At 47.8% G+C, this 25,104-nt stretch overlaps 2 protein-coding genes across 7 annotated transcripts in view; both read left to right on the top strand.

The window, feature by feature from the left end:
• LYST (lysosomal trafficking regulator) overlaps positions 1-595 on the top strand; it is a 281,303-nt gene extending 280,708 nt beyond the window's left edge. For both annotated transcript variants that reach the window (XM_066235524.1, XM_066235534.1), the window contains one exon: positions 46-595. In XM_066235524.1, the coding sequence (XP_066091621.1) occupies positions 46-184 (139 nt within the window). In that variant the 3' untranslated portion in view covers positions 185-595. The remainder of the gene's footprint in view (positions 1-45) is intronic.
• Positions 596-6,192: 5,597 nt separating this feature from the next.
• The window catches only part of GNG4 (G protein subunit gamma 4), a 50,892-nt gene continuing 31,980 nt past the window's right edge, over positions 6,193-25,104 (top strand). For 4 of the 5 annotated variants that reach the window (XM_066253492.1, XM_066253491.1, XM_066253487.1 and 1 more), the window contains exons 1-2: positions 6,193-6,421; positions 17,470-17,634. The gene's annotated coding sequence lies outside the window, so the exon portion shown is untranslated. Of the gene's footprint in view, positions 6,422-17,469; positions 17,635-25,007; positions 25,015-25,104 lie in introns of those variants that run through there. The other variant, XM_066253490.1, reaches the window with a different exon arrangement.

The following is a 25,104-nucleotide window of genomic DNA, read 5'->3' as shown; positions in this document are numbered from 1 at the left end:
TTTTAAGTGATACACAGTACAAATAGGACTTTTTCTTTTTTACAGCCTCACATTTTCCTGTGATGGCCACCATCTGTACACAGTGAACAGTGAAGGGACTGTTATTGCCTGGTGTCGGAAGGACCAGCAACGCCTGAAGCAGCCCATGTTCTGTTCTTTCCTGAGCAGCTACGCCGCTGGATGAAGGTGGGGACTACATTCATTGAGCACTTCAGCTCCGTACCAGATTTGGAACATCACCTGTTTTAGGAGATTGAACCTGAAGAAATGGGTGACCAAACAAACCTTCCAAATAATGATAAAACCTATTCATCTGCACAAAACTCTGCAGCCTCACAGGATCCTCAGAGGAAGGTTTTGTTCTAAGTTAGTGATAATTGGGAGGGTTGTGACAGTGCACTGACCAACAGGATTGAAGTCTTGCACAGGAAGTTAAAATCATATCCTTAAAGTATTTTTTCTACAAGGGTATTCTAAAGAAGATTAGAGTCACTCCTTTTTCTATTATTCCAAAAGGTCCAATGTAATTTAAATTGGTTAGCTAATTATAAAATACTCTAAAAATTATATTTAAAAAGTTTTATGCCACCCCCCCCCCAGAAAAAGGAAAGAAAAAGGTAAAGAATTTAGGATTTGATAACTGCTGCTTTAAGAAATAAATTACTCAGTGGGTGCCTATGCACCAGTTTGTGGAATATCTGAATACTAAAAACAGATATTAATGAGTCTTACTATTAAAAGGCAGTTTCTATCAGTTGCCTTCTTAGCTCAAAGTAGACAGCTACCAAACAAGAACAGGGTATCTTTGATTTCAGATACATTCTGTGTCTTCATAAAAATACTACTTAAGCTCCATAACGCTAGCTTATTGACTACCCTTAGCTGAGTCGCTAAGATGCAAGCATAGTGATAATCCTCTTCATGTCTGCCATGCACAGAGCATTGAACTCTTAACAATTGTAGCAGGAAGCCTCCATCTGCGGAGTTTGCACAGATGTTAATAATACGGTCTGGATGAGACATTTGATCTAATATGCAGGAAGTAGTTCTTCCCCAAAAGAGAAGGTGATAGTTTACTTTGTCTTAAACACTAGGCAGAGTAATCCCTTTAGGAAACAGTTACCATTCTGGTTCTACTGACCTGCACCACCTGAGTATTTGAGGATCAGTGGAAAAAACATCTCACCCTTCGCCACAGCAGACTCACCCACCCTGAGGACAGAGTTCCTAAGGCTCTTGGAATAGTCTCTCTACCTGGTATGATGGCTACACTTCTACCTGGGTGCTGCTTTATTGGCTTTGAAAACACTGTAAAGTAGCCGAGTAACATGTATTCCTGCCTGAGAATGAACTGGCGTGTTTGCTATTTGACTCCTATGGTGTTTACAGAACTACTTTTGTTAACTTCCAGACTTTCTAAAACATTCTGCTTAAAAACTATATAAAACACACTTCCCAAGAATCTGCATCAAGATCCCTACAAAGGGCCCTGGACAGTTGGCTCAGTGGTAGAGCTTCGGCCTGGCGTGCAGGAGTCCCAGGTTCGATTCTCGGCCAGGGCACACAGGAGAAGCGCCCATCTGCTTCTCCACCCCTCCCCCTCTCCTTCCTCTCTGTCTCTCTCTTCCCCTCCCGCAGCGAGGCTCCATTGGAGCAAGGTTGGCCCCGGCACTGAGGATGGCTCTGTGGCCTCTGCCTCAGGCACTAGAGTGGCTCTGGTTGTGGCAGAGCAACACCCCAGATGGGCAGAGCATTGCCCCCTGGTGGGCATGCCGGGTGGATCCCAGTGCAGCGCATGCGGGAGTCTGTCTGACTGCCTCCCGGTTTCCAGCTTCAGAAAAATACAAAAAGGAAAAAAAAAAGATCCCTACAAAGGCAGTGAGTGGCCTGCACAAGCGTCGAGCATCAGCACACCACGTGGTGGAGGCACATCGTGCTCGCACAGGCCAGCTGAGTTCCGAGGTCCAGGCAGGTGCAGAGATGGCAGTATTTCTATTCATGTTGAAGTGATTTGCTTTGTTTAAAAAAAAAATTCAGCTATTGTCTAGCTTCCATTTTTCTACTGAGAACCTTAAATTTGTCCCATTAGAATAGGGTTGCTACTCAGTCTTTTTTTTAAGGCTGAATTTCATCATTTATCTAAAGAGGAAATATACAAAATAACTGGTCTTGTTAAGAGTACAATATTATATTTTATGTAAAAATAAAAATTTAAGGGGATTATTTATTCAGCATGAAACAATATGTATATGCTTGAAACACTTCACAATGTGCATGTTGTAGCAAACATTTCTATAAATTATAAGCTCTTCTCTTTGTATATATTGCCACTTCAGGTTGGGAATAAATTTCATAAAAATAGATTTGAAGACTTATTCTTTATACAATCTAAACATTATGACCAGATCTCAAATTGATGTCTCTCTTTTTTTTTTTTGATGTCTCTTCTTTTATAACCCACATAGGCTCTCTCTGCAGTTCCTCTATCAATTTATGTCACTAGGAAAGGATAACTTTCATTTCTTAATTTCAGTCTTTGTGAGAAATTTTATATTTCAACCTTTAATACTCTTCAATGGACTATGGTCAGTCTTCTAGTGAAACCACTCATTTTAAAGAAAACACCAAACACCTTCCCTCACTGGGAGATCTATACAAAGCCCCTACTGTGTGCTGAGGGTGCAGGTGTCCCCTGCACTCCTGGAGACTGGGCTGGTGGAGGAACCAGCTGTACCAACATGCAGCATGTGCAGTTACGGAGTGTGGTGGTGGCTGGGCAGGTGGAGTGCAGGGTCCTCCAAGAGAACTTGATGGTAAGAATTCAATTTAGGTCAAGGGAATCCTGCTGTAATCGCCACAATTATAAGAGCAGCTACATCTGCCAAAGCAAGAAAGAAGTGCCAATAATTTTACTGTTACATGACCTGAACAACAACAACAAAAAAATCTTGACACTTTAGGGAAACTAGGTTGCAACTCAGCTATTTGAGAGAAATTAAATAATACAATGTGTCCTTTGAGGCCAAAATAACTAGATCTCTTGGGACTGTGCTAGTCTTCTTGCTCAAGTGCTGAGCTTATTTCTTCTCTCCTGAATGAAGTTTATAAGGGATGACTTTAGAAAAGATTGTTTTGTGGCAAAGTTTGACTAATTTCCAATGTACATTAAACTGGTCTTACCAAGTTGGCAGCGAACTTGGCACACTAAGTTGCCTCATAACCACAATGGGAAAACCAGTGATCAAGAGAAAACCTTATCAACACACAGAAAAAAAGATGTAGTACGTGCCAAGAAAAGAAGGAATGATGCTCCCAGTCCCTCATGAGAAACTGTGCAAGTGCAACAGTGACTCCTTTAAACGGCTTCACACCGCCAACCTAAAAAAAAAAAAAAAGAGTCTCAAAAATGAAAGTAAAATAAAGACTTATTCAGACAAACTAGAGCTGAGACAATTTACCAACAGATCTCCATTACAAGAAATGCTAGAAGATGTTCTTCAGGCAGAGGGAAATGATACCAAATAGAAATTTGGATCTTCACAAATGAATGACCTGTACAGGAAATGGTAAATATAAAAGACTTTTGGTGCTGGCAGAGAAACAGACACACAAACCAATGGAACAGAAGTGAACACCCAGAAGTAAACTCACACTTAATATGGGCAACTAATTTAAGAAAAAAGGAGCCAAGATTATACAATGGTGAAAGGAAAGTCTCTTCAATAAGTGGTGCCAGGAGAACAGGAAAGCCACATGCAAAAGAATAAAGCAGCCTGACCAGGCAGTGGCACAGTGGATAGAGCATCGGACTGGGACGCGAAGGGCCCAGGTTCGAAACCCTGAGGTCACCGGCTCAAGCGGGGCTCATCCAACTTGAGTGCAGACTCACCAGCTTCAGCACAGGGTCACTGGTGAGCATGGGATCAGAGACATGACCCCACAGTCACTGGGTTAAGCTCAAAGGTTGCTGGCTTGAGCCAAGGGGTCACTCACTCTGCTGTAGTGCTGTAGCTCCCCCCCCCATCAAAGCACATATGAGAAAGCAATTAATGAACAACTAAGGTGCCACAACAAAGAATTGATGCTTCTCATCTCTCTCCCTTCCTGTTTGTCCCTATCTGTCCCTCTTTCTGACTCTCTCTCTGTTAAAAAAAAACAAAACAAAACAAAAAACAATAAAGCTAGACCACTATCTAACATCAAACACAAAATTAACACCAAATGGATTAAAGACTTGAACATAAGACCTGAAACACTATAATACATAGACAATAATACGGGCACTAAGCTTTTGGACATTGGTTTCGGTGGTGTTTTTATGAATTTGGCTCCAAAAACAGGGGAAACAACAAAAATAAATGAATGGGACTACATCAAACTAAAAAGCTTCTGCACAGCAAAGGAAACCATCAACAAAACAGACAACTGAATGGGAGAATATATTTGCAAGTGATGTTTACACTAAGGGGTTAATACCCAAAGTATATAAAGAACTGATTCAACTTAACAACAATTTGACTGGAGGATAGAGGATCTGAATAGACATTTTCCCGGGGACATGCAGATAGCCAACAGGCATATGAAAAGATTGATAGATTACTGACTTAAATGTTAGACTTGAAATCATAAAAATCCTAGAAGAAAACATAGGCAGTAAAACCTTGGGTATTTCTTACAGCATTTTTTTTTTCTGCCATATCTCCTTGGGCAGGGGAAACAAAAGAAAAAATAAACAAATGGGACTACATCAAACTAAAAAGGTTTTGCACGGTCAAGGAAACCATCAACAAAATGAAAAAACCCACTGAATGGGAGAACATGTTAGCCAATGATACCTGAAAGCCTATGTTCATTACAGTGTTGTATTTACAACGGCCAAGATCTGGAAACAGCCCAAGTGTCTATCAGTAGATGAGTGGCTAAAACCAGTTGTGGTATATTTACACAATATACTATATATAAAAAAAGAAAATGGTACCATTTTCAATAGCATGGATGGAACTGAAGAGCATGGTGAGTGCAATAAGCCAGACGGAAAGACAAATACCGTATGACTTCACTTATATGTGGAATCTAATGAACAAAATTAACTAAGAAACAAAATAGAAGCAGACTCAGATACTGAAAACAGACTGTAGCTGTTAGAGGGGAGTGTGGTTGGGGGGCTGGGTGAAATGTTAAGGGGATTACAGAAACAAAAACTCAGACAACAATAAAGAAGCGGTGGGAGGTAGAAGACGGTAAAGGGATAAATGGTGATGGCTGGAGACTTGACTTGGGGTAGTGACATACAATATTCATATGTATTCTAGAATTGTACACCTGACACATATAATTTTATTAATCACTGTCACCTCAATAATTCAATAAACCCAACCGTATCATGATTACATAAAAGTAAGTGACCTAAACAGTCTTTTTAGAAGCCGTGTAACATATCTCAGGTTAAATAAAAACCCAGATCCAGCTCTGTGCTGAACCGGCCTTTGATCCCCCGAATACCCGGCGTGGGTTCCCGCCTCCCCAAGGAGGCCCGGCTCTCACTCGGGTGCTGGCGGCTGGGCAGCCCTGCACCTCCAGTCACGTAGCCCGGGCAGCTAGCCTTTTCAGTAAGTATCAACATGCGTAAATGTTATTGCCCCCGAGGGAGGAGGCTATATTTTGTATTCCTGGGTGATGGGTGGCAGCTGCCGCGCCCAGCCCAGCCTGTCCCTGGAACCAACCCCCAGGCAAAAACAGGGCTGCATAAGGCTCTGGTTTCGGAACCTACGAGCACAGGGACCCCACCTCGACCCCCAGCTCACCTCCCCCAGCCTTAGGCGGCATGCAATGCCGGCGGAGTGCTGGGCGGGCGCGGGGAACGGGCGATAGGAGGCGAGGCTGGGGGCTCGGGAAGGGGACGATGGGAGACGGCGTGAGGGGCTGGGCAGGGGGCAGAGGACGCAGGCGATGGTAGGCGGGCGGAGGAAAGCGGGTGAGAGAGGGTGGAGGTAACGAGAGAAGGAGCGGGAAGCTGGGCGGCGGGTGCCGACGGAGGACAGGAGGCGAAGCGTGCGAGGCTGGGGCCACGAAGCCCCGCGCGGGAGCCCCCGTGACGCACCAGTGACGTGAGCGGCGTGCGGGATTTCCCGGCGCCCAGGGAGACCCTGCTTTGGAGCGCGCGCGCCCGCCGTGGGTGAAGCGGGTGGGCCGGGGTCACACTCCTGCAGCCGCACACAAGGCTGAGCGCACGAGACACTTGGCGTCCCTCTGGCCGCGCTTGCGCTTGCAGACACGGGCTCTCCGCCGCAGCCTCTCCCCGGCCGGCAGGCTGCTGACGGGCTCCCACCTTGCCCCGCCCGCGCCCACAGTACGATGCCGCACGTCCTGGCGCCCCGCGCACGCCGCGCCAGAGACAAAGCCCGCACGTGAGCGGCGCCCGGTGAGTGGCGGCGGGGCTATGCGGACGGGCAGCGACCCGGGCTCCGTGGGCTCAGGGGTTGAGGGCAGAAACGAGGGGGGGAGGTGTCCGTGGGAACGTCTCGGAACCACAGAGCGGTCCGGGCCCCAGTGGAGCTTCCGCGCTCGGTGAAGCTCGCAGCCAGCACAGGTGGGCGGCCGAGTGCGCGTTGCCCCAACCTGGGACCCTCCGCGGAGCGCAGGTGTGTGCCGGCGGCACGGAAGGTCGGGGGTCTCCTCAGGGTCGGCGGTCTCCTCAGGGTCGGCGGTGGGAAGCGGCGAGGCTCCCGAGGACCCGTGTCCCTATGTAGGTCACGGAGCAGTCTCTCCTCTCTCGACAGGGACGTCCCCGTTGAACAGGATCATCCTAGAAGGGGTGGACTGGCCAGTTGGTCATTTTATTGGGGAAAAGGTTTTGGCGAGCGCCAGCAGAAGTTCTGTCGATCCCTAGCACCTGGGACACCTGCCTCAAAGCGGTTCCGGGAGCGACGAGACTAGGGTTTGACCCCTCCCTATGGCGTCCGTCCCCGAGGCCGGTGCTGAAATGCACTGCACTTGTGGCGCGCGCCCGACGGCTTTGGGGAACTTTGGTTTGATTTTCTAATTGCCTTAGAACTAATCATGGGAGGACGAGGGGACAGAAGTGTAGCTGGAGAAGGCGTCTTAATTTAGGAGGATTTGCTTATTTTATGTATCTTGGACTAAGGTATTAGGAAGTCCAAAAATGCCAACGTTTGATCAAGTGGTAAAGTGGCAGGTGGCCACCCGGCCCCCTACCCACCCCCGGTTCTCCTGGCTTGCTGTTCCTTCTCAGGACTGTAAAAGGCTGGTCACAACCCAAGGCCTCCTGGGCTGTGCTGCTGTCCCAATGAAACGTGTCAGTCCCGCCACCTGCTCCTCAGCCCTCCAGTAGGACGGGAAAATCTAATAGCAAACGCCTCAAAGTGGCAGCGAGGAGACCTAAGCTCTGTGCTGACTTCTTGGTTCTTTGTGGAAACCCTGTTCCTGACGTTTGCCTGCTGTGGGGAGGGAGGCCCTGCCATGAATCTACCCCTATCCCTTGCAGAGGCAGCGGTGGGAATAACAGAGATGAGTGGAAAGGCCTTTTCAGTCCTGAGAAACAAGACCCTGTACCTGTAAACTTGTGGACTGTTTCCAAGGTGTGGGATTGACTCACTCATAGGTCATGAGAAAAGGTGGACATAGCACTTAATAAATAGTAGATGTCATGTAAATACAAGTGTCCTGGGGATTTGCTCGTTTCTGTAGCTTCCCTGTGCCTTATCAGGCTCAAACGACTATTTAGGACAATGGCCTTCCTGTTTGCGTCTCCACCCACATGTGGCTCCAATCCTCAACCTTCTTGCAACAAAATTACCCAAAGGAAGGCAGCTGAGAAGTAGCACAGCAGAAGGGTTATTTCCACTAGTCCCATGGTTGACTGGGCCAGGTTTTTGTCGATGGTGGAAAAAACAGGAAAAAGTTTTCACATACTCATTTTACAGTTTTTAAAGCCAAAATGACAGTCCCTGACACCCCTAAATCTGTACTTTCTTGGAAATGCTGGAACATCAGATGGGACCTCGAGCACTGTCATGCCTTGGTCCCTGGGGGAGCAAGTCCCAGGTAGCTGTCTCTGGAAGACAGTAGCATTTTAGGAGTGATTGTGTTGTAACATACCACACACACACACACACACACACACACACACACACACTGCATATTGAGGAAGGCAGCCAAATAGCTGAGAAAAGACAGATATCTTCAAGACAAATCAGTCTCATTTACTTATAGCCACGTCTATTACATTTTTCTTCTCGTTTTTGTTCTACTTGAAAAGGGGAGAATGCTCAAATGAAGCGCATTTTCTTAGACCGCCCTTTTTCTTCATGGGATCTGGAAACTTGCTCTCAGAACTTCACCTTCATGAGTACATGCTGCTATCTAATCTTGTAGGTTTTCCTATTTGACATTTTATTCACTTTAGACATACTCAGGTATAGACTTCTTATTCAGGTAGAGAGATTATTTGTTCAGTTTTTGTAAACCAGAAACTGAAGTTTAACTTCTTTACTACACCAAAAATATTGTAAAGTATTCTTTCAATGGTACCCAGCAAGGTTGTTTTAATTGCAAATTAGACAAGATAAAAGAGCGTCAGCAAAAGGAAAACCGGAGATCAATTATAGTATGTAAAAGTTAGCATAATATTACTGAAAGTTTGTAACTAACTGATTAAAACCCTATAAAGAATAAAGCATATATCATAATTAAATGATCCAGAGGTGCAATGAATTTTCCATCTGGGGAAGGAAGTGGAGGCAAGAAATACTGCTGAAGAAGAAACGCCTGAAGAGAAAGCAGTGGGGATTTAGAACAAGATCAGTTCAATAGCAAGCTGAGACATTCTAAATCACTTTGTCAGGGGACCTTTGTGAGGTCAGATGGCAGCTGGTGTACAACCAGCATTCTAGTGGACCTCAGCAAACAACATGGCAGGTCTCGTGCAGGTGGTAGGGCGGCGTGTGGAAGGTCGGTGCTTGTACAATGGTCCCCAGATGTACAGGAAGTGAGGAGGTCTTTGTAGCTGTGGGGAAATAAGTGTTCCTGGATCCCTGAGGTTCCCGCCAGGGACCAGGCTGGGAGGACCAGACCTGGAGGAGCCCTGTTGAGCTGGGCGGGGCGGGGGGGAGCAAGTGGTCTCATTAATCTTCACACCACACCTGCAGGGTTTCTCTTTAGCAAAAATGTAGGTGACCACTGGTGTCCTTTCTGTCCAGGAATGCTCTGGCAGTGTGTTGGTGGGTGGTGGGTACTTTTAACTAACCAAGGAAAAGCATGTGCTCACAGGACATGAGCATGAGAGCAGCTGAGCCAGGTGAGGAGAAGTAAAGTATAGGAGACTCGGCCCAGGGGCTGGGCTGCTCCTTCCCTCACTGGGCTCCGCATCCTCAGACCATTGGCCCCTGGAGGCTGGGTGGCTGTCTAATGGGGCTGAGTGCTGCGAGGCTGAGGGAGAAGAAGAGAGATAGAAGAAATGTAGCATCCCTTGGGACCCACGTCCTCCCTTCTTTACCCTGACCGCATCCCCTCACTGTGTCTTCCTGCTTTCTTTCTTCTTCTACCCCATGTGGCCTCCTGGTGCTCACGTTCAGTTCTTCTCTTCCGCCCCTCCCCCAGCCCACCAAAGGAGGAAGGCCAGTGATAGCAGTGGGGGGAAGGGAAACGTTGTTAACCCTTTGAGTAGTGAGGTTTTTCTTCATGCTCGCTGACTCCTGGGAGTTGTGTTTTGTTTTGTTTTTTTAAATGAAATTAGTTCCGGTTACAGTTTTATTAACTTAAAATCATGTTTGTTTGCCCTCAGCAGCAGAGTGTCATGCTAGTGTGTGGAAGTCCCAGGTTCAATTCCCGGTCAGGGCACACAGGAGAAGCACCCATCTGCTTCTCCACCCCTCCCCATCTCCTCTCTCTCTCTCTCTCTCTCCCCCCCCTCCTACAGCCAAGGCTCCATGGGAGCAAGTATGGCTCGGTGCTGAGGATGGCTCCATGGCCTCCACCTCAGGCACTAGAGCAGCTCCAGTTGCAATGGAGCAACGCCCCAGATGGGCAGAGCATCACCCCCTAGTGGGCATGCTGGGTGGATCCTGGTCAGGCGCATGCAGGAGTCTGTCTCTCTACCTCCCTGCTTCTAACTTCGGAAAAATACAAAAAAAAATCATGTTTGTTTGATAACCAGCTTATGGAAACAAGAAGAACATACATTTGCCTTTTTTTAATGTTGCCTTACACATTTTTAAAATAAATACATCGTGCTCTGGATGGTCAGGAGGCACAAGGACGTACATGAATGTTTGGGGTGTGGGGTTAACTCACAAAGGATGAATTGTACTACTCAAAGGGTTAATTGTTTTAAGAATTCTTATTAGTAGCCTTTACAACTACAGCAAAAATTACCATGAAACAACTACAGTGTTACCATGAAAAATAAATGTGCTCTCATGGTCCTACACCCCAGATTCAGCTGTATCAACTTCTTCCACTGTTCTATCCCGCAAATATGTGAAACTGGGAGATTTTTACCAAGACAGTACAGAAGTATGAAGGTCCATGTAGGTGAAATGGAATTAGAGTACAGGAAGGACAGAGCAGGGGGACACTAGAGAGTGACAGCAGAATGGAGGAGGGGCGCTGAAGGCCCCCTCTGGGCAGCACATTGTTCTCCATGATGGCCGGTAGGCTCTGTGGCTCAGGTCCTGACACTTGGAGGGACAAAGACAGGGATGGCAGACAGTTAAGGGGTGGCTCATGCTGGGACTCTGTCTTCCTGGGGTGGGCGGCTCAGGCTCCAGGCAGAGGGGGACAGTGGTCTGGCAGCAGCACAGGCTGGGCACCTGCAGTTGCCCACAGCCCATCCAGCGACGTCTGCTTCCAGGTCAAGCAACTGAGCCCACTTTTGATGCCCAGAATAAATCATTGATACACCTTGGAAAGAGCTGTTTTCTCCCCCACGACCACAATCATTGGGAGGTTCTGGCAGCCCAGGACCCTCACAAACAGTCCCTGCTGCTGAAGGATACCCTTTGTACCTGTGGACCTACTATCACAGAGGCCTCCACCTTCCCCTCTTTTTATCTGTGTGAGGGTCCAGGCCAACCCAGAACTGGTATCTTTTTTATTTTAATTTTAATGGGGTGATATTGATAAATCAGGGTACACATGTTCAGAGAAAACATCTTCAGGTTATTTTGACATTTGATTATGTTGCATACCCATTACTCAAAGTCAAATTGTCTTCCGTCACCTTCTATCTGGTTTTCTTTGTGCCCCTCCCCTCCCCCCACCCCTCCCTCTTTTTCCCTTCCTCCCCCCATAACCACCACCCTCTTGTTCATGTCTCTGAGTATCTTGTTTATGTCCCACCTATGTATGGAATCATATAGTTCTTAGTTTTTTCTGATTTACCTATTTCACTCAGTATAATGTTATCAAGGTCCATCCATGTTGTCATAAGTGATCCTATATCATCATTTCTTATGGCTGAGTAGTATTCTATAGTGTATATGTGCCATATCTTCTTTATCCAGTCTTCTATTGAAGGGCTTTTTGGTTGTTTTCATGTTTTGGCCACTGTGAACAATGCTACAATGAACGTGGGGCTGCATGTGTCTTTACGTACCAATGTTTTTGAGTTTTGGGGGTATATTTCCAATGTCATTTTTTAAAGAAATGGAACAAAAAATCATCAGATTTATATGGAACTATCAAAAACCCCAAATAGCCAAAGCAATCCTAAGGAAAAAAAAAACGAAGCTGGCAGCATTAAAATACCTGACTTCAAATTATATTGTATAGCCACGACAATCAAAACAGCATGGTATTGGCAGAAAAATAGACACTCAGACCTATGGAACAGAATAGAAAGCCCAGAAATAAAACCACATATATATGGTCAAATCATCTTTGATAAAGGAGCCAGGCCCTGGCCGGTTGGCTCAGCGGTAGAGCGTCGGCCTGGCGTGCAGGGGACCCAGGTTCAATTCCCAGCCAGGGCACATAGGAGAAGCGCCCATTTGCTTCTCCACCCCCCCTCCTTCCTCTCTGTCTCTCTCTTCCCCTCCCGCAGCCAAGGCTCCATTGGAGCAAAGATGGCCCGGGCGCTGGGAATGGCTCCTTGGCCTCTGCCCCAGGCGCTAGAGTGGCTCTGGTCTCGGCAGAGCGTCGCCCCTGGTGGGCGTGCTGGGTGGATCCCGGTCGGGCGCATGCAGGAGTCTGTCTGTCTCTCCCCATTTCCAGCTTCAGAAAAAAAAGAGCCAAAAATTTTATGTACTACATTTTTTTTCAAATTTCTGGCCTCAAAATTAAGGTGCATCTTATACATGGGGTAACTAACTATGTGGGGTAAACTCATGGAAGATGAGGGTTATTTTAGGGAGATCTGTTGATGCATATCTTCTGTCTCTACTCCTAATGGATGTTCTGCTCCTGGAGTGGGGGATGGGAGGGGGGTGCCCTCACGAGGGGAAATGTAGGCCCCTGCTTTTAGGCAGAAAGGGGGAGGTCAGAGATTTCCTCCTGTGTCTGCAGTAAAATTGCCTTCAGATCCAACAGTGGCGTGTGTTGGGGTGGAGTGTTCCAACCCCTCCAGCACTCATAGCAAGACTTTCCTCAGTGAGGTCTGGAGCCCAAAGCCTGTAGCACACTAAATTAGCATGGGTAATCTCTATTCAGTTTAGTTTCTGTTCCCAATCTTGGGTCTTCTCTGTTTTCTCTGTGCCCCAGATAACTGCTCACAACCAAGGGACTCCACCATCTATATCTGCCTGTTTACCGCCACCACCCCCAACGGTGGGGCCATGCCAACTGGGGGGGCACATCCTGATTAAGGTGACAGATGACTGAGGTGTACAAGAGAACGTTTGATGGGGAAAGCCAGGGTTGTGGAGGTGAAAGCACAGTCAGGCTTCTGAATGCTTAAGGGCAGTGGTGAGTCTGGAGAGCGGCTGAGAGAGACTGGAGAGCTGGAGAGCGGAGTCCCGACCGAAGCACTGAACCTCGAGGGAAGTAACACGGGGAAACTGACAGTGATGTCAGCCACAAACTCTCTGTGGATAAGGTGAGGAAAGACTATTCATTGGCCTTCATCAGCATTATGTCCTCTGTTTTCTAGATGAGTTTCATGTACCTATGCTACACTTCTGGGTCCCCGTACACCCTGCTCTGGACCCACCCCCCTGTCCCCGTCTCTGAGTGTCAGAGTTGGTGTCTCAGCACCGCCGTCCTCCACCTGGTTGGACTCGACTTGGCTTGCTCTGTCCACATGGCAGCAGGTGTTCCCACCGCTGCCACTCTGTCCTCTCTCCGCATTCTCAAGACAGTTAAGAAGACATTGGACAGAATTAATGTGTGTCCTGTGTCGAGGACCAGCCCCTACACCCCCAGGCTCTCTAACAAGTCTGATTCCTCTGAACTATCCAGTTCTTGCCAGACCCTCTCCTTGTGCTAGAACTTGTTATACTAAATAGTGTTTGAAATAAATCACCTGTTCAGCAGGCTGGACCCAGGCACAATTTTATTACACAGAAGTTTTCTTAGTCTTGGGATTTGCATCCCAGATCCCTGCTGGTCCTCACCCTGACCAGCCTTCCTGGGCAGTCAGCCTCTCCCTGGCTTTCCTGCGCATGCTGCTGCCCACAACATTCACTCGAATCACTGGACATGACAGGACAACTCTCCAATGCACGTGTCTTGCTGAAAGCAATAGACGAGATCCTAAAAGACTGTGTGTAAGCTGTGTAGGTCTAAGACATTTATTTATGGCACATGTGACAGGCACCTGCCGTGTAGGCCCAGATGTTGTAGGCACTGACGCTTCAAGCTGAGTTAAGATGATCATGCTCATCCTAGGGCTCAGGAGCATGGACTGATGCTGCAATAGACAGACTGACGTGTATGAAGTCCTGTAGGAACAGTGACCAGCACGATGGGACTCGGCAGGGGCCTGACAGCAAGGTCAAGTCTTCAGGGTTGCTGGAATTGACTAAGATGTGTCAGTCCAGACATAAGAAAGGGCTTCCTGGGCAGAGGCTCGGTGCTGTGTATATGACAGGGAAGTCTGTGCCGTGATGACAGGGACCTAGGGCTGTGGTTGAGCAGATGCAGGATTCACAGGTCTTGCCTTGGCCCTCAGATGCTGTGTAGGCCAGTCAGAGCACAAAGACAGAGAGGGGGGCAAGCAGTGCTGGTGCATGGGCTACAGTCGGTCCCTAGACCCTCCAGCCAGCCCAGCGGTCAGCCCTGCTGTATGACCAGAGGGGAGGGGAAGAAAGGAACCAATGTCTCGGACCTCAGACACAAGGTAACAAACCCTGGCCTAGTGGATGGAGGAGGAGGCAGTGGAGAGAGCTGTGTGGCCTGCCAGGTGAGGAGGGGCCATCTTGGTGGATCAGGAGTCCAGCTAGAGATGGAGGGGTCACTGGTGCCCAGGTAAAGCCACAGAGTGGGTGATTGACCTCCTGAGGGTTCTGAGGAGTGGTGAACACAGTAGGGAGACTTCAAAGAGCAGGAATGAATTTGGGGGCAAACCAAATATTCTATAAAATGTGTACTCCTTCTAATACAGGTTTTCATGTGTTGCAGTCCCTGAGAAGGGGCCCTGCCCCACAGTCCCTGAGGCTGCTGAGATGCCAGTTTCTGCTCAGCAACAGCAAGCCCACCACCACTGGCCACCAACCACCAGCTCCAATGACTCACTCTTTCTGTCTCTGCACTTCCAGCCCTCCTGCCTCCTGTTTGTGTTTCTTTGTCCCCTGACAATTGCCTATCTGATCAGGGCTGCCCCCACAGTCACTCTCAGTGCCTAGGTTGGGGGTGGGGGACGACATTCCATTAGCCTTTGGTGAGGGGATTTTTTTTTGTTTTTTGTTTTTGTTTTCTTTTATTGATTTTAATGTGTTTACATAGATTCTAGGATCACCCCAAATGCATCCCCCCTCCCCTATGTTCCCCTCAACATCTCCTTTGTTTCCTCCCTACTGCGCCCTCCCCCCTTCCCTTCAGGTTTATCCCATCCTATCATCCCCTTTCCCTCTGTCCTCTTTTTCTCTGGTCCCTTTGGTCCCTCCTCTATCTTAATTCCAATCCTCAGTTCACATTGTTCATTGGATTCCTCAAATGAGTGAAATCATATTTTTCTTTCTCTGCCTGGCCTATTTCACTTAACATAATAGTTTCCAGGTCCACCAATGTAGTCACAAAGGGTAAGATTTCCTTCATTTTCATGGAATACTATGGGGTGAGCAGAGCTTTTGTTTTATGTTCTTCCCAAGCCTTCAGGTGCCCCTCTACCTGCCCCGGAGTACTGGTGGTCCTGCTTCACAGTAACCATGGCAACTCAGATTGGCCAGACCCAGGCCTCCTTCTTGTCCTTGCCTGCCTCCCCTGCACCTAGGCTGTGAGTGGTGCAGCCTCACAGTGGGTTTTCTCTCCTCTCGGTTCCTTGCTGTTCCTGCTAAGTGCTGGGACAGGCAGTGACAGAGAGCAAGTAGTGGAGGGAAAACAAACATCCTGCCCTCATGGGATTTATATTTTAGTGGATGGGTCAGACTAGTAATAAGTTAGAAAACCAGAAGAGGCCCTGGCCGGTTGGCTCAGCGGTAGAGCATCTGCCTAGCGTGCGGAGGACCCGGGTTCAATTCCCGGCCAGGGCACACAGGAGAAGCGCTCATTTGCTTCTCCACCCCTCCGCCACGCTTTCCTCTCTGTCTCTCTCTTCCCCTCCCGCAGCCGAGGCTCCATTGGAGCAAAGATAGCCCAGGCGCTGGGGATGGCTCTGTGGCCTCTGCCTCAGGCGCTAGAGTGGTTCTGGTCTCAACATGGCGACGCCCAGGATGGGCAGAGCATTGCCCCCTGGTGGGCAGAGCGTGGCCCCATGGTGGGCGTGCCGGGTGGATCCCGGTCGGGCGCATGCGGGAGTCTGTCTGACTGTCTCTCCGTTTCCAGCTTCAGAAAAATGAAAAAAAAAGAAAAAGAAAAGAAAACCAGAAGTAACTTAAGTTGATAAATAAGCACCTTAAATTGTAGTAAGTTCTTGGGGGGGGGGCAGGGGGGTTAAACCAGGAAGGGAGACAGGGATGCCCAGGAGAGGGTTATAGACTTGCACAGGCCACTCATAGCGGACTCGCTGTGCTGACCCCAAGACTTGGTGACTGCGAAGCGGACATGTCTGATGGGTGTGCAGCCAGCGCGAAGGGAGTGGGAGAAACATGGCAGACCCACAGTCATGTCTGCGTCGCGCCCTCCTGGACAGGATGGGCTCCTGTTCCCTCAGTCCTGCCACCACACCCCAGGCACACAGGGCAGCGACATTCCTGGGAACAGCACTTGGTAGCATTCCTGAAGGCAGAGGAAGAGAGTGAGCGAAATAAAACAGCACAGAGATCTCAGCCGGTTCTGTGCACTCCACCCCAATCCAGAGACTAAGCCCCTGTGCACAGACCCCCACATGTGGGGGTTACCAGGTAGAGGCCACCCTCTGGTCCCCTCTCCCATGGACCTGGCTGCGTTAAGAGACAGCTCAGGAGATCTGTTTCATATAGAGCAGCTCCATTATTCGTGGTTTAGCTTGCCATTGTTTCAATCACCCATCTTCAGCTAAAATCCAAAATTATTAAAAATGGAAAATTTCCAGAAATTAACAATTCATAAGTTTCAAATTGTGCACCATTCAGAGAGTAGTGAAACGAAATCTCATACTGTCCTGCTCTGTCCTGCCCCGACGTGAATCAGCGTTCTGTCCACTGTAGACACTGCCTGCCCCTTAGTCCCTTAGTAGTTGTCTGAGTGATCACATCGACTGTCGGGGATCATGGTGCTTGTGTCCAAGATACCACACAGAGTTGGCCATTGGGACATGCCAGAGACAAGTTGTGAAGGCCTTCATTTAAGTAATGGGTGTGTATGTGGGTTTGATACTGTCTGTGATTTCAGGCTTCCCTTGGGGGTCTTGGAATGTGTTCCCCACAGATAAGGGGACAACTGCATTCTTGCTGTGGCCTGGCAAGGTACTTGTCAGTGTGCCGAGTGACGGGCTGTGCCAGCTGCCCTCCGCTTTACACACCTGCTTTAGGAACCATCTGTGCACAGCACAGTCTGTCTGTAATAGCGTGGACCCATTAGTGGCTCCCAAGACTGGCTGCATAGCAGAATTAGAATCATCACATAGTTTTTTTCAAAACTCTGGCTTCTTGCATCAGCCCTGGCATCTGACTCAGCAGGCCTGGGCTGGGGCCTGGATGTCTGTGCCTTACAAACCACTAAATGGGGTGATTTTGTGTGCCATTCTTCCTTGCGTCTGACAACCCCCCAAACTGTGTAAGCATCCCAGGTTCATTTCCTGTGCCAGCCTTTCCTGCCCTCTTGGAGCTGTGAGATCGTGACTGCCCACAAACATATGACTGAAACATTGGAGGAACCTGGGTCTCCTTTCCAGGTTGAACTCATGGCCCTGTCTTCCCCTGCTTTCCTCCTCAACAGGGAGACCACCGACACAGTCTGAAGAATAGCCTCTGCATGGAGTGTGGTAACCCCAAAACACAGACTTCCCAGCCCTCCACCCCCACAAGCAGCAGCAGCTCCGTGATTTTGGGCTAACCAACAGCCACCCCACCTGCTGAGGAGTCAGGAGGAACATTGTCCGTGGTAAGACATGTGAATGCTCCGCATGCCACGTGCAGGGTCGAAGCTCAAGGATGACTGCAAGGAGGCCCCAGCTCTTGAGGAATTGACAATCCAGAGAGGAGGGCAGAGGATTCTGAAACAGCATAACTAAGAACAGGCCCACCTGCACACAGTGGGACTGCAACCCTAGCCAAGGTCAGGGAGGGAATCCTGAAAATCTTGGCCAGAGGAGAGGGTTGGGCAGAGCCAATGAGCGGTAAAGGCTTTTCAGGCTGAGTTCTATTTGAGCAAATAACATTAATAACAATAATTGCTGCCATTTACTGAGTGCTCGCTACATCCCAGGCTCTAAGTATCCTATATTGTATTAGCAATTTATTCCTTGACAACTATTATAGCAGGAGCAGTAACAGCCCCCCACAGATGACAACACCCCAATCCCTGGAACCTGTGAATATGTTACCTTACAGAGCTGAAGAAAGTCTACAGAGGTGATGAAGTTCAGGATCTTGAGATGGGGAGATTCTCCTGGGTTACTGGGTGGGCCCAATGTCATCACGTGTCCTTATAAGAGAAAGACGGGTGCCAGAGAGATTGGAAGATGCTGGGCTGCTGGCTTTAGGTGGAGGAGGGGCCATGAGCAATGCTGTCGACACCAGAAGCTGAAGTCAGGATTCTCCCCTAGAGCTCCCAATAGCTGTGGACCTCCAAAACCCAGACTGTAAAATGATAAGCCATAAGTGTTCTTATAAGCCATAAGTCTGTGGCACTTCACTTTGTTGCAGCAGCAATGAGGTAAAGAGCAGATCCAGGATTCAGAATTCAGCTCTGGCTCCAAGTCCTGCACTTGCCCATCTTGCCTCCCCTGCCTGACAGGGACTGAAAAGCCAGCATTCAGAGATGAACTGGCAGGTAGGCAGTCAGAAGAGGCAGCCCCGCCATCCCCTTGCGTACTTGCCTGTGCTCCTTTATGCAAATCTGCTCAAGTCCATGCTTCACTGTGAGTGCCACCGAGGGCAGAGGTCAGCTCCACAGGCACTACTCAACCCAGCTCTGCCCAGTGCCAGGTGCAGACTGAGCTGTTTGCTACTTCAAACCTCCACCTTATGGTGGCACAGTGGATAGGGCATCGGACTGGGACGCGGAGGACCCAGGTTCGAAACCCCGAGGTTGCTGACCTGATGCGGACTCATCTGATTTGAGCAAGGCTCACCAGCTTGAGCCCAAGGTCGCTGGCTTAAGCAAGGGGTCACTCGGTCTGCTGTAGCCCCCCGGTCAAGGCACATATGAGAAAGCAATCAATGAACAGCTAAGGTGCCGCAACAAAGTATTGGATGTTTCTCATCTTTCTCCCTTCCTGTCTGTCTGTCCCTATCTTCCCTCTCTCTGTCTGTCACCAAAAATAAACAAAACAAAAAAACCCTTCACCTTGTCTCCATTACAGGTGCTTTCATAGCGCCTCCCCAGCCAGTGGTTAAAAGAGATAGATGGTCAAGTGTAGCATCCTTATGCATCTAAGATTCTCCCATCTTCAGACACCTGCTTCTGCCTCCTAATTCTTCTATTCATTCTAACTGTTGCTTTTTCCTCTAAAGCATCCCCCATCCTTCTGTCTTTGACTGAAATAAGTGGTCAGAGGAATTTGGAGGTAGTATTTTAAGGTCTTTTTAATATTAAACATAAGCATCACCTGGACCTACTGCTGCAGATACATCTCATTAATTTGTATTCCAAGTATTTTATGGGTTGTGCTTAGATTTTCAAAGGTGCAAAAACCATCAGACTGGCATTTTGTAATTTACAAGTGTTCATGTACTCCATCCATGTGATCTTTCTGAAGTGCCTGGAGGCAGGTGTCTTCATCTTCGTTCCTGGAACACTAAAGTCAGGGAGGTTTAGTGTGGCTGTGGCGCACGGCAGAGTGGGGGTGGAAACAGGCTGTCATCCTTCTGCATTATTTTGCCTCTTGAAAAAAAGTGACTTGAAACACATTTAAAGGAAATAGGGGGCCAGATTCTAGGTCAGAAGTGCCCCATGGCACAGGTACAAAAGTAGATGCTGGAGCACTCACACACAATAGCATCTCTCAGCATCTTGGGGACCCCACACTGCTGGATGGATGCCCACAGCCCCTAGGCCTCGGACATGAAAGTGTCCTGTGGGGTAGTTTGGGTGAGACTCACCCCTGTTCCAGGTACAGATAGGCTTCCAGTGGAGGACTCCCAGTGATTTGACAGTCTTCTGGTGGGAGGCCCTCAGAGAACGTGGCCTCAGCATGGGTGACATGGCCCTGCGTGGCCACAAGTGGCTGCAGGCATGGCTCACGGTGTGATGAAAACAGGCTGCACGCCTGCTTCTTGGTGCTAAGTGCCTTTCACCTTGGTCCCCAGGTCCCTGAGCCATCCTGCCCTGTACACCACCCTCCCCAGGGTTGTCCCAGGGACAGATCCATCCTGGACTTTCTCTGTTCTGTCTAGGAGCTTTTGAGGTCCTCCCTTCCTGAGAGCTTTTCTCAGATAAATCAAAAGCTTCAACATCCAAAACTTGTCCCTGAGGCGGCTTCCAGACCTGCAGTGAACAGGAAGAGCAGGCTCCTTTGTCTCTGTCCTGCTTTAACCCTCCATTTGTCCTGGCGCAGCATGGTCCCCACTGGCTGGGCGAGGGCTCGGCGCCAGGAAGCATGGAGAGAAAGTATGAGCAGTGTTCTCTCCACACACGCAGAGCCAGCTTCCCCACCCTGGCCTGGCTCACTTGTGCAATGAAAGGAAGGACCCTCCAGGTCCCCAGATCAGAGAGGGTCCCTTGCAGTGTGGTGCCTTGCAGAACCATCTCAGCCACTAACTAGCTGGTTAAAGGAGGGTAAGCAACCCCCTCTTCCAGCCCTTGGCTTCCTCACAGCAGCTCCAGGATTCTTGCACAGGTCTTGGGATGCTGTCCCCACCGGGGCCCAGTGCAGACTGGGTAGAGTGTGCATAGATAGAAAGGAAGTGAAGGGAACCGCTGAGTTGTTTTTATCTCTCATCTGATTCAGCAGATGTTACAAGTGCTGCTGTAAGGGAGGTTGCATTGGTTTTGTTTGTTGTTGTTTGGTTTGTTTTTTAATTTTAGAAGGGATGTATAGCTTTAAATGCATCGGAACCGCAGTCTGCGGAACACTTCTAGTCCTCTGTGGTCACTAATAATGGCATCTTGTAGAAGACTCTCCAAGGAGCTTTGATCCTTCCACAGGGCAGTGAGTGAAGGCTGGGTCTTCCCGTGTAGGTGTAGGCATAGAACAGGGCAGCTCTGGAACTGCTGTTGGTCCCCCAACCTCCCTGCCAAAGTGGGGGCTAGTTAGTGACCAGAGGGACTGGGTTTGCCATCACAGACCCCAGCCTCGGCCTCCTGGTTTTGAATCGTCCCCCACCCACCACCTAGTCCCAGGAGAGCCTTTCCTTGGACCAGAGCTTTATTCTGTCTGTTCTCAGATTTGGATACTGGTCTTTGCTTCTCCCCATTTGCTTATGGAGATGTGGTATGTGAGCTAACCTGTGTGCCCACTTTTTCTTGCTTTTTATAGACTTGTCTTGTGCTTTTCCACTCACAACATTTCCATCTCAGGTGCCTCTTCACAATTAGTGGGCATCTAGTTAAAAGGAGAAATAGCCAGAGCCAGTGTCCCCTGGCTCCCTGTCTTACTCAGATGTCCCACAGCACAGGAGGACTTAACATCATTTCAGGTGTTTCTGTGGGCATGCTGGCATGGGTCAGGGCAAAGCACAGACCCTGTGGCCTGTCGCTTCTTTGGTTGCTGGGAAGAGAGGAAATTTCTCTGCTTGCTGCCCAGCCCTGCCCTGCCGTTCACCCCTGCCACCTCTACTACTTGGGGACAGTTGACCACAAACACTACTTTGCCAGGATTATCAGCAAGCTGTTGATACATTAAGGAAAAACTTGTGTCGGATCTTTTTTCTGGAAAATAACCAGATGGTTTTTGGGCTCATTTAAAGTATCCTTATTTTATTCGTTTGTTTGTTTTGTTTTTCACTGCTGCTACATTTTTCTGCTTGCAGAGCTTACTTGGGCAATACAGATCTGTCTGTGCAGTATGAATAGGCACCTCAGAGAAATCCTGTTAATGTATGTAACAAATTATCAACAGTGTCAGAGAGTGACAGCCCCCAATATCAGTTCTGTCTTTCTCTTTTAAAGACAGCTCACTGTCTTTGAGTCATTTGGTCATAAATCCTTCTAATCTAGAATGAGAACTACATGACTGTTTTATTCGAGATCAAGCCATTAAGTTGTTACCTAACCTCAAAAAAGGTAGGTGACAGAGTCTAATATTCTATGAATTTGTTAAGCTGTCTTACTGGTTTTGTTTTGTCCAGAGGCATTTTACTTGATATAACCTTTATGAAGCAAAAAAAAAAAAAGGCTATTACAAAGATTTAGAATGAAATGCAAAGAGACAGAAATGGAAGCATATGCCATGCTCATGGATAGGAAGAGTTAACATTAAAATTTACTATCTGCCTGACCAGTGGTTGTGCAATCAATAGAGCATTGACCTGAGGTCCCAGGTTCGAAACCCCAAGGCCATCAGCTTGAGCTCAGGGTTGCCAGCTTAAGTGTAGGAACATAGACATGATCCCATGGTCAATAGCTTGAACCCAAGGTCACTGGCTTGCACAAGGGGTCACTGGCTCAACTGAAGCCCCACCCCCATCAAGGCACATAAGAGAACCAATCAATGAACAACCAAAGTGATGCCACTATGAGTTGATGCTTCTCATCTCTCTCCTTTCCTGTCTCTCTCAAAAAACAAAAAAATATACATACTACCCAAAGCAATCTATAGATTCAATGCAGTTCCTATTAAGATAACAATGGCATATTTTACAAAATTAGAACAAGTGATGTAGAATTTATATGCTGCCACAAAAGACCCTGATAGTCAAAGCAATCTTAAGGAAGAACAACAAACAAACTTGGAGGAACTGCTTTATATCAAACTATACTACAAACCCATTGTAATCAAAACAGCATGGTACTGGCATTAAAACAGACATAGATCAATGGAATAGAATAGAGAGCCCGAAAATAAGCTTACACTTACAAGGCAATTTATATTCGACAATGGAGGCAAGAACATACAATGAGGTAGGGATGGTCTATTGAATAATGATGTTGGGGAAATTGGACAGATACATATTCCCCAGATTCAAGAAAGTCTATTATATGTTAACAGTTTTTCCCAAAAGCTGCAAATTACTACTAATAGGCATATCCTTCTGGTGCACAGGAGCCTGTTTGTAAATACCACTCCTGACCAAGACAAATAGGCCGTAAAAGTGAGAGGGAACAGGGATGGAGCCAGAGACAACAGAGAGAGCACATTTCATCTGTCTCACTCCCGAAAATCTCCCTGGAGGCAAATGCGATAGGAAAGAAATTCACACACACACTGCACATCATACACACCCCTCAGACACACACACTTCACACATCCCTCATACACACCTCTCTCACACCTCAAACATCTTTCATACCTCTCACACCTCTCACATCCCTCATACACACTTCACATCTTCACACACCTCACGCACCTCATATCTTACGCATCCCTCATGCACACCTCTCACATACCTCACACAGCTCTTACACATTGCTCATACATACCTCTCACACACACTCACACATCCTCATGCACCTCTCACATACACCTCACACCACATCCTCATGCACACCTCTCTGACACATGCACACACACACACGATGTATAGTAAATTCCTGATACTTTGGAACAAAATCATCTCTTTTTTTAAAAGATTAATTCACCAGTAATGTGAAAATTGCCCTAAAAATGTTTATAGGAAATTTATTCTTGAATAAAGCTAGGATGTGAAATATGATAGCATGTCTTTTTCTCAATTAAAAATTACATGAAAATTCATAAGCATCATTTTTCTCTGTCAGTCACTTCCCACTCTACAAAAATAGCTTTTTCCATACTGTCATGTCAAAGTGGGATTTGCTGCAGCTGGTGCCACAGTGTCTTCCTGAGGTCTGGCCTGCTGCGGCCTTGTTCTCCCTGGATGGGAGGTTAGTCCTGAGCCTGCCTTCCCTTGCCTTTGGAGCAGATGACTTGTCTGGTTTCTCAGTCTCACAACTGGAGAGGAATTTCTGCCTTGGGATGAATCAGAGCTTGCCTCACCCACACTTGATTTAGGTGATATTTAGATGATATTTTGGACTTAAGGCTGATGCTGGAATAGACTGATGTTTAGGCTGCTAGGATGAGTATGAATTTATTTTTCATGTAAGAAGGACATGAATTTGGGGGATCCAGAGGATGGAGTTATGGGCTGAATTGTGTCTCCCATCAAATTCAGAATGTCCCATAATGTGACTATATTTGGAGACAGGGCCTTTAAAGAGATAATTAAGTGATCACGTGGATGGTCCTAACCCACTAGGACTGGTGTCCTCATAAGAGATTAAGACAGCGACACACATAGGAGAAGACCATGTGAAGACACAGAGAAGGGGGCCATCTTCAGAGCCAGAGAGAGAGAGGCTCAGAAGGAACCAACCCTGCCCGCACCTTAATCTTGGAGATCTGGACTCCAGATTTGTGAAAAAATTAATTGTGTTGTTTAAACCACTCAGGCTGTGGTATTTTGTAACGGCTGCCGCAGCGAACTACACAGCTAGACAGGCCCGAGACGGGGCTGGAGGAGCGGGGCCCAGCTGTACAGCAGGTGTGCGTTACAGCTCAGGAGCCCTCTTCCCAGCTTGGGGCAACCAGATCCTGTCACCACCTCACTCTGCTGCTCTGTATTGCAGCTGTAACAAATCACCGCAAACTCAGTGGCTTAAAATAACAAAATGTATTGTATTACAGTTCTGGAAGGTCTTACTGGACTAACATTAGATGTTGGTAGAATTGTGGTTCTTTCTGGAGGCTCTAAGGGAAAACCTGTAGTTATGACTTCTCCGGTGAATTAAGATCTCCCTTTCAGACTCCTTGTTTCAAGCTGATGGGACTTCTGTTATCTGGGAGGCACTCCAGAATGTCTACTCAATGTGTGAAATCTTTGTGACAATTCAAAACCAATTTATCTTAAAGCTGGGGAGAAGGGGTCATGAGCAATGATTGCTCTGAATACCGGGGGAACCTGTCCTCAACTTCTGTGCCCAAAGCAGTGCCATCTATGGGCCATGCCTCGAGCAGGACTCCAGGGAGAGCCTGTCCCCAGAGGTCATCTTCTGCAGGAGGGAGATGGGCTGTCATCTCTCTGTGGAGTGTCCCCAGCTTTAAAGCCACCTCTTCTAAATATGCTTTGGTTACAGTCAAATTGTTTCTAATGTGTAAGAACAGTGCATCAGCATGCTAACCAGAGTTGTCGCTGAGGAAAGGTACTGAGATCAATTTTTGTTTTCTTTGCTCTGAACTCTATCTACAATGGGCATATCTTTTCATAATAAGAAAAAAAATCTGTTTCTGTC

This window comes from Saccopteryx bilineata, chromosome 1, assembly GCF_036850765.1.
Source record: "Saccopteryx bilineata isolate mSacBil1 chromosome 1, mSacBil1_pri_phased_curated, whole genome shotgun sequence".
In the NCBI taxonomy this organism is placed as follows: Eukaryota; Metazoa; Chordata; class Mammalia; order Chiroptera; family Emballonuridae; genus Saccopteryx; species Saccopteryx bilineata.
Note: the sequence above shows the minus strand (reverse complement) of the source record. Positions and strands in the feature narration are given on the sequence as shown.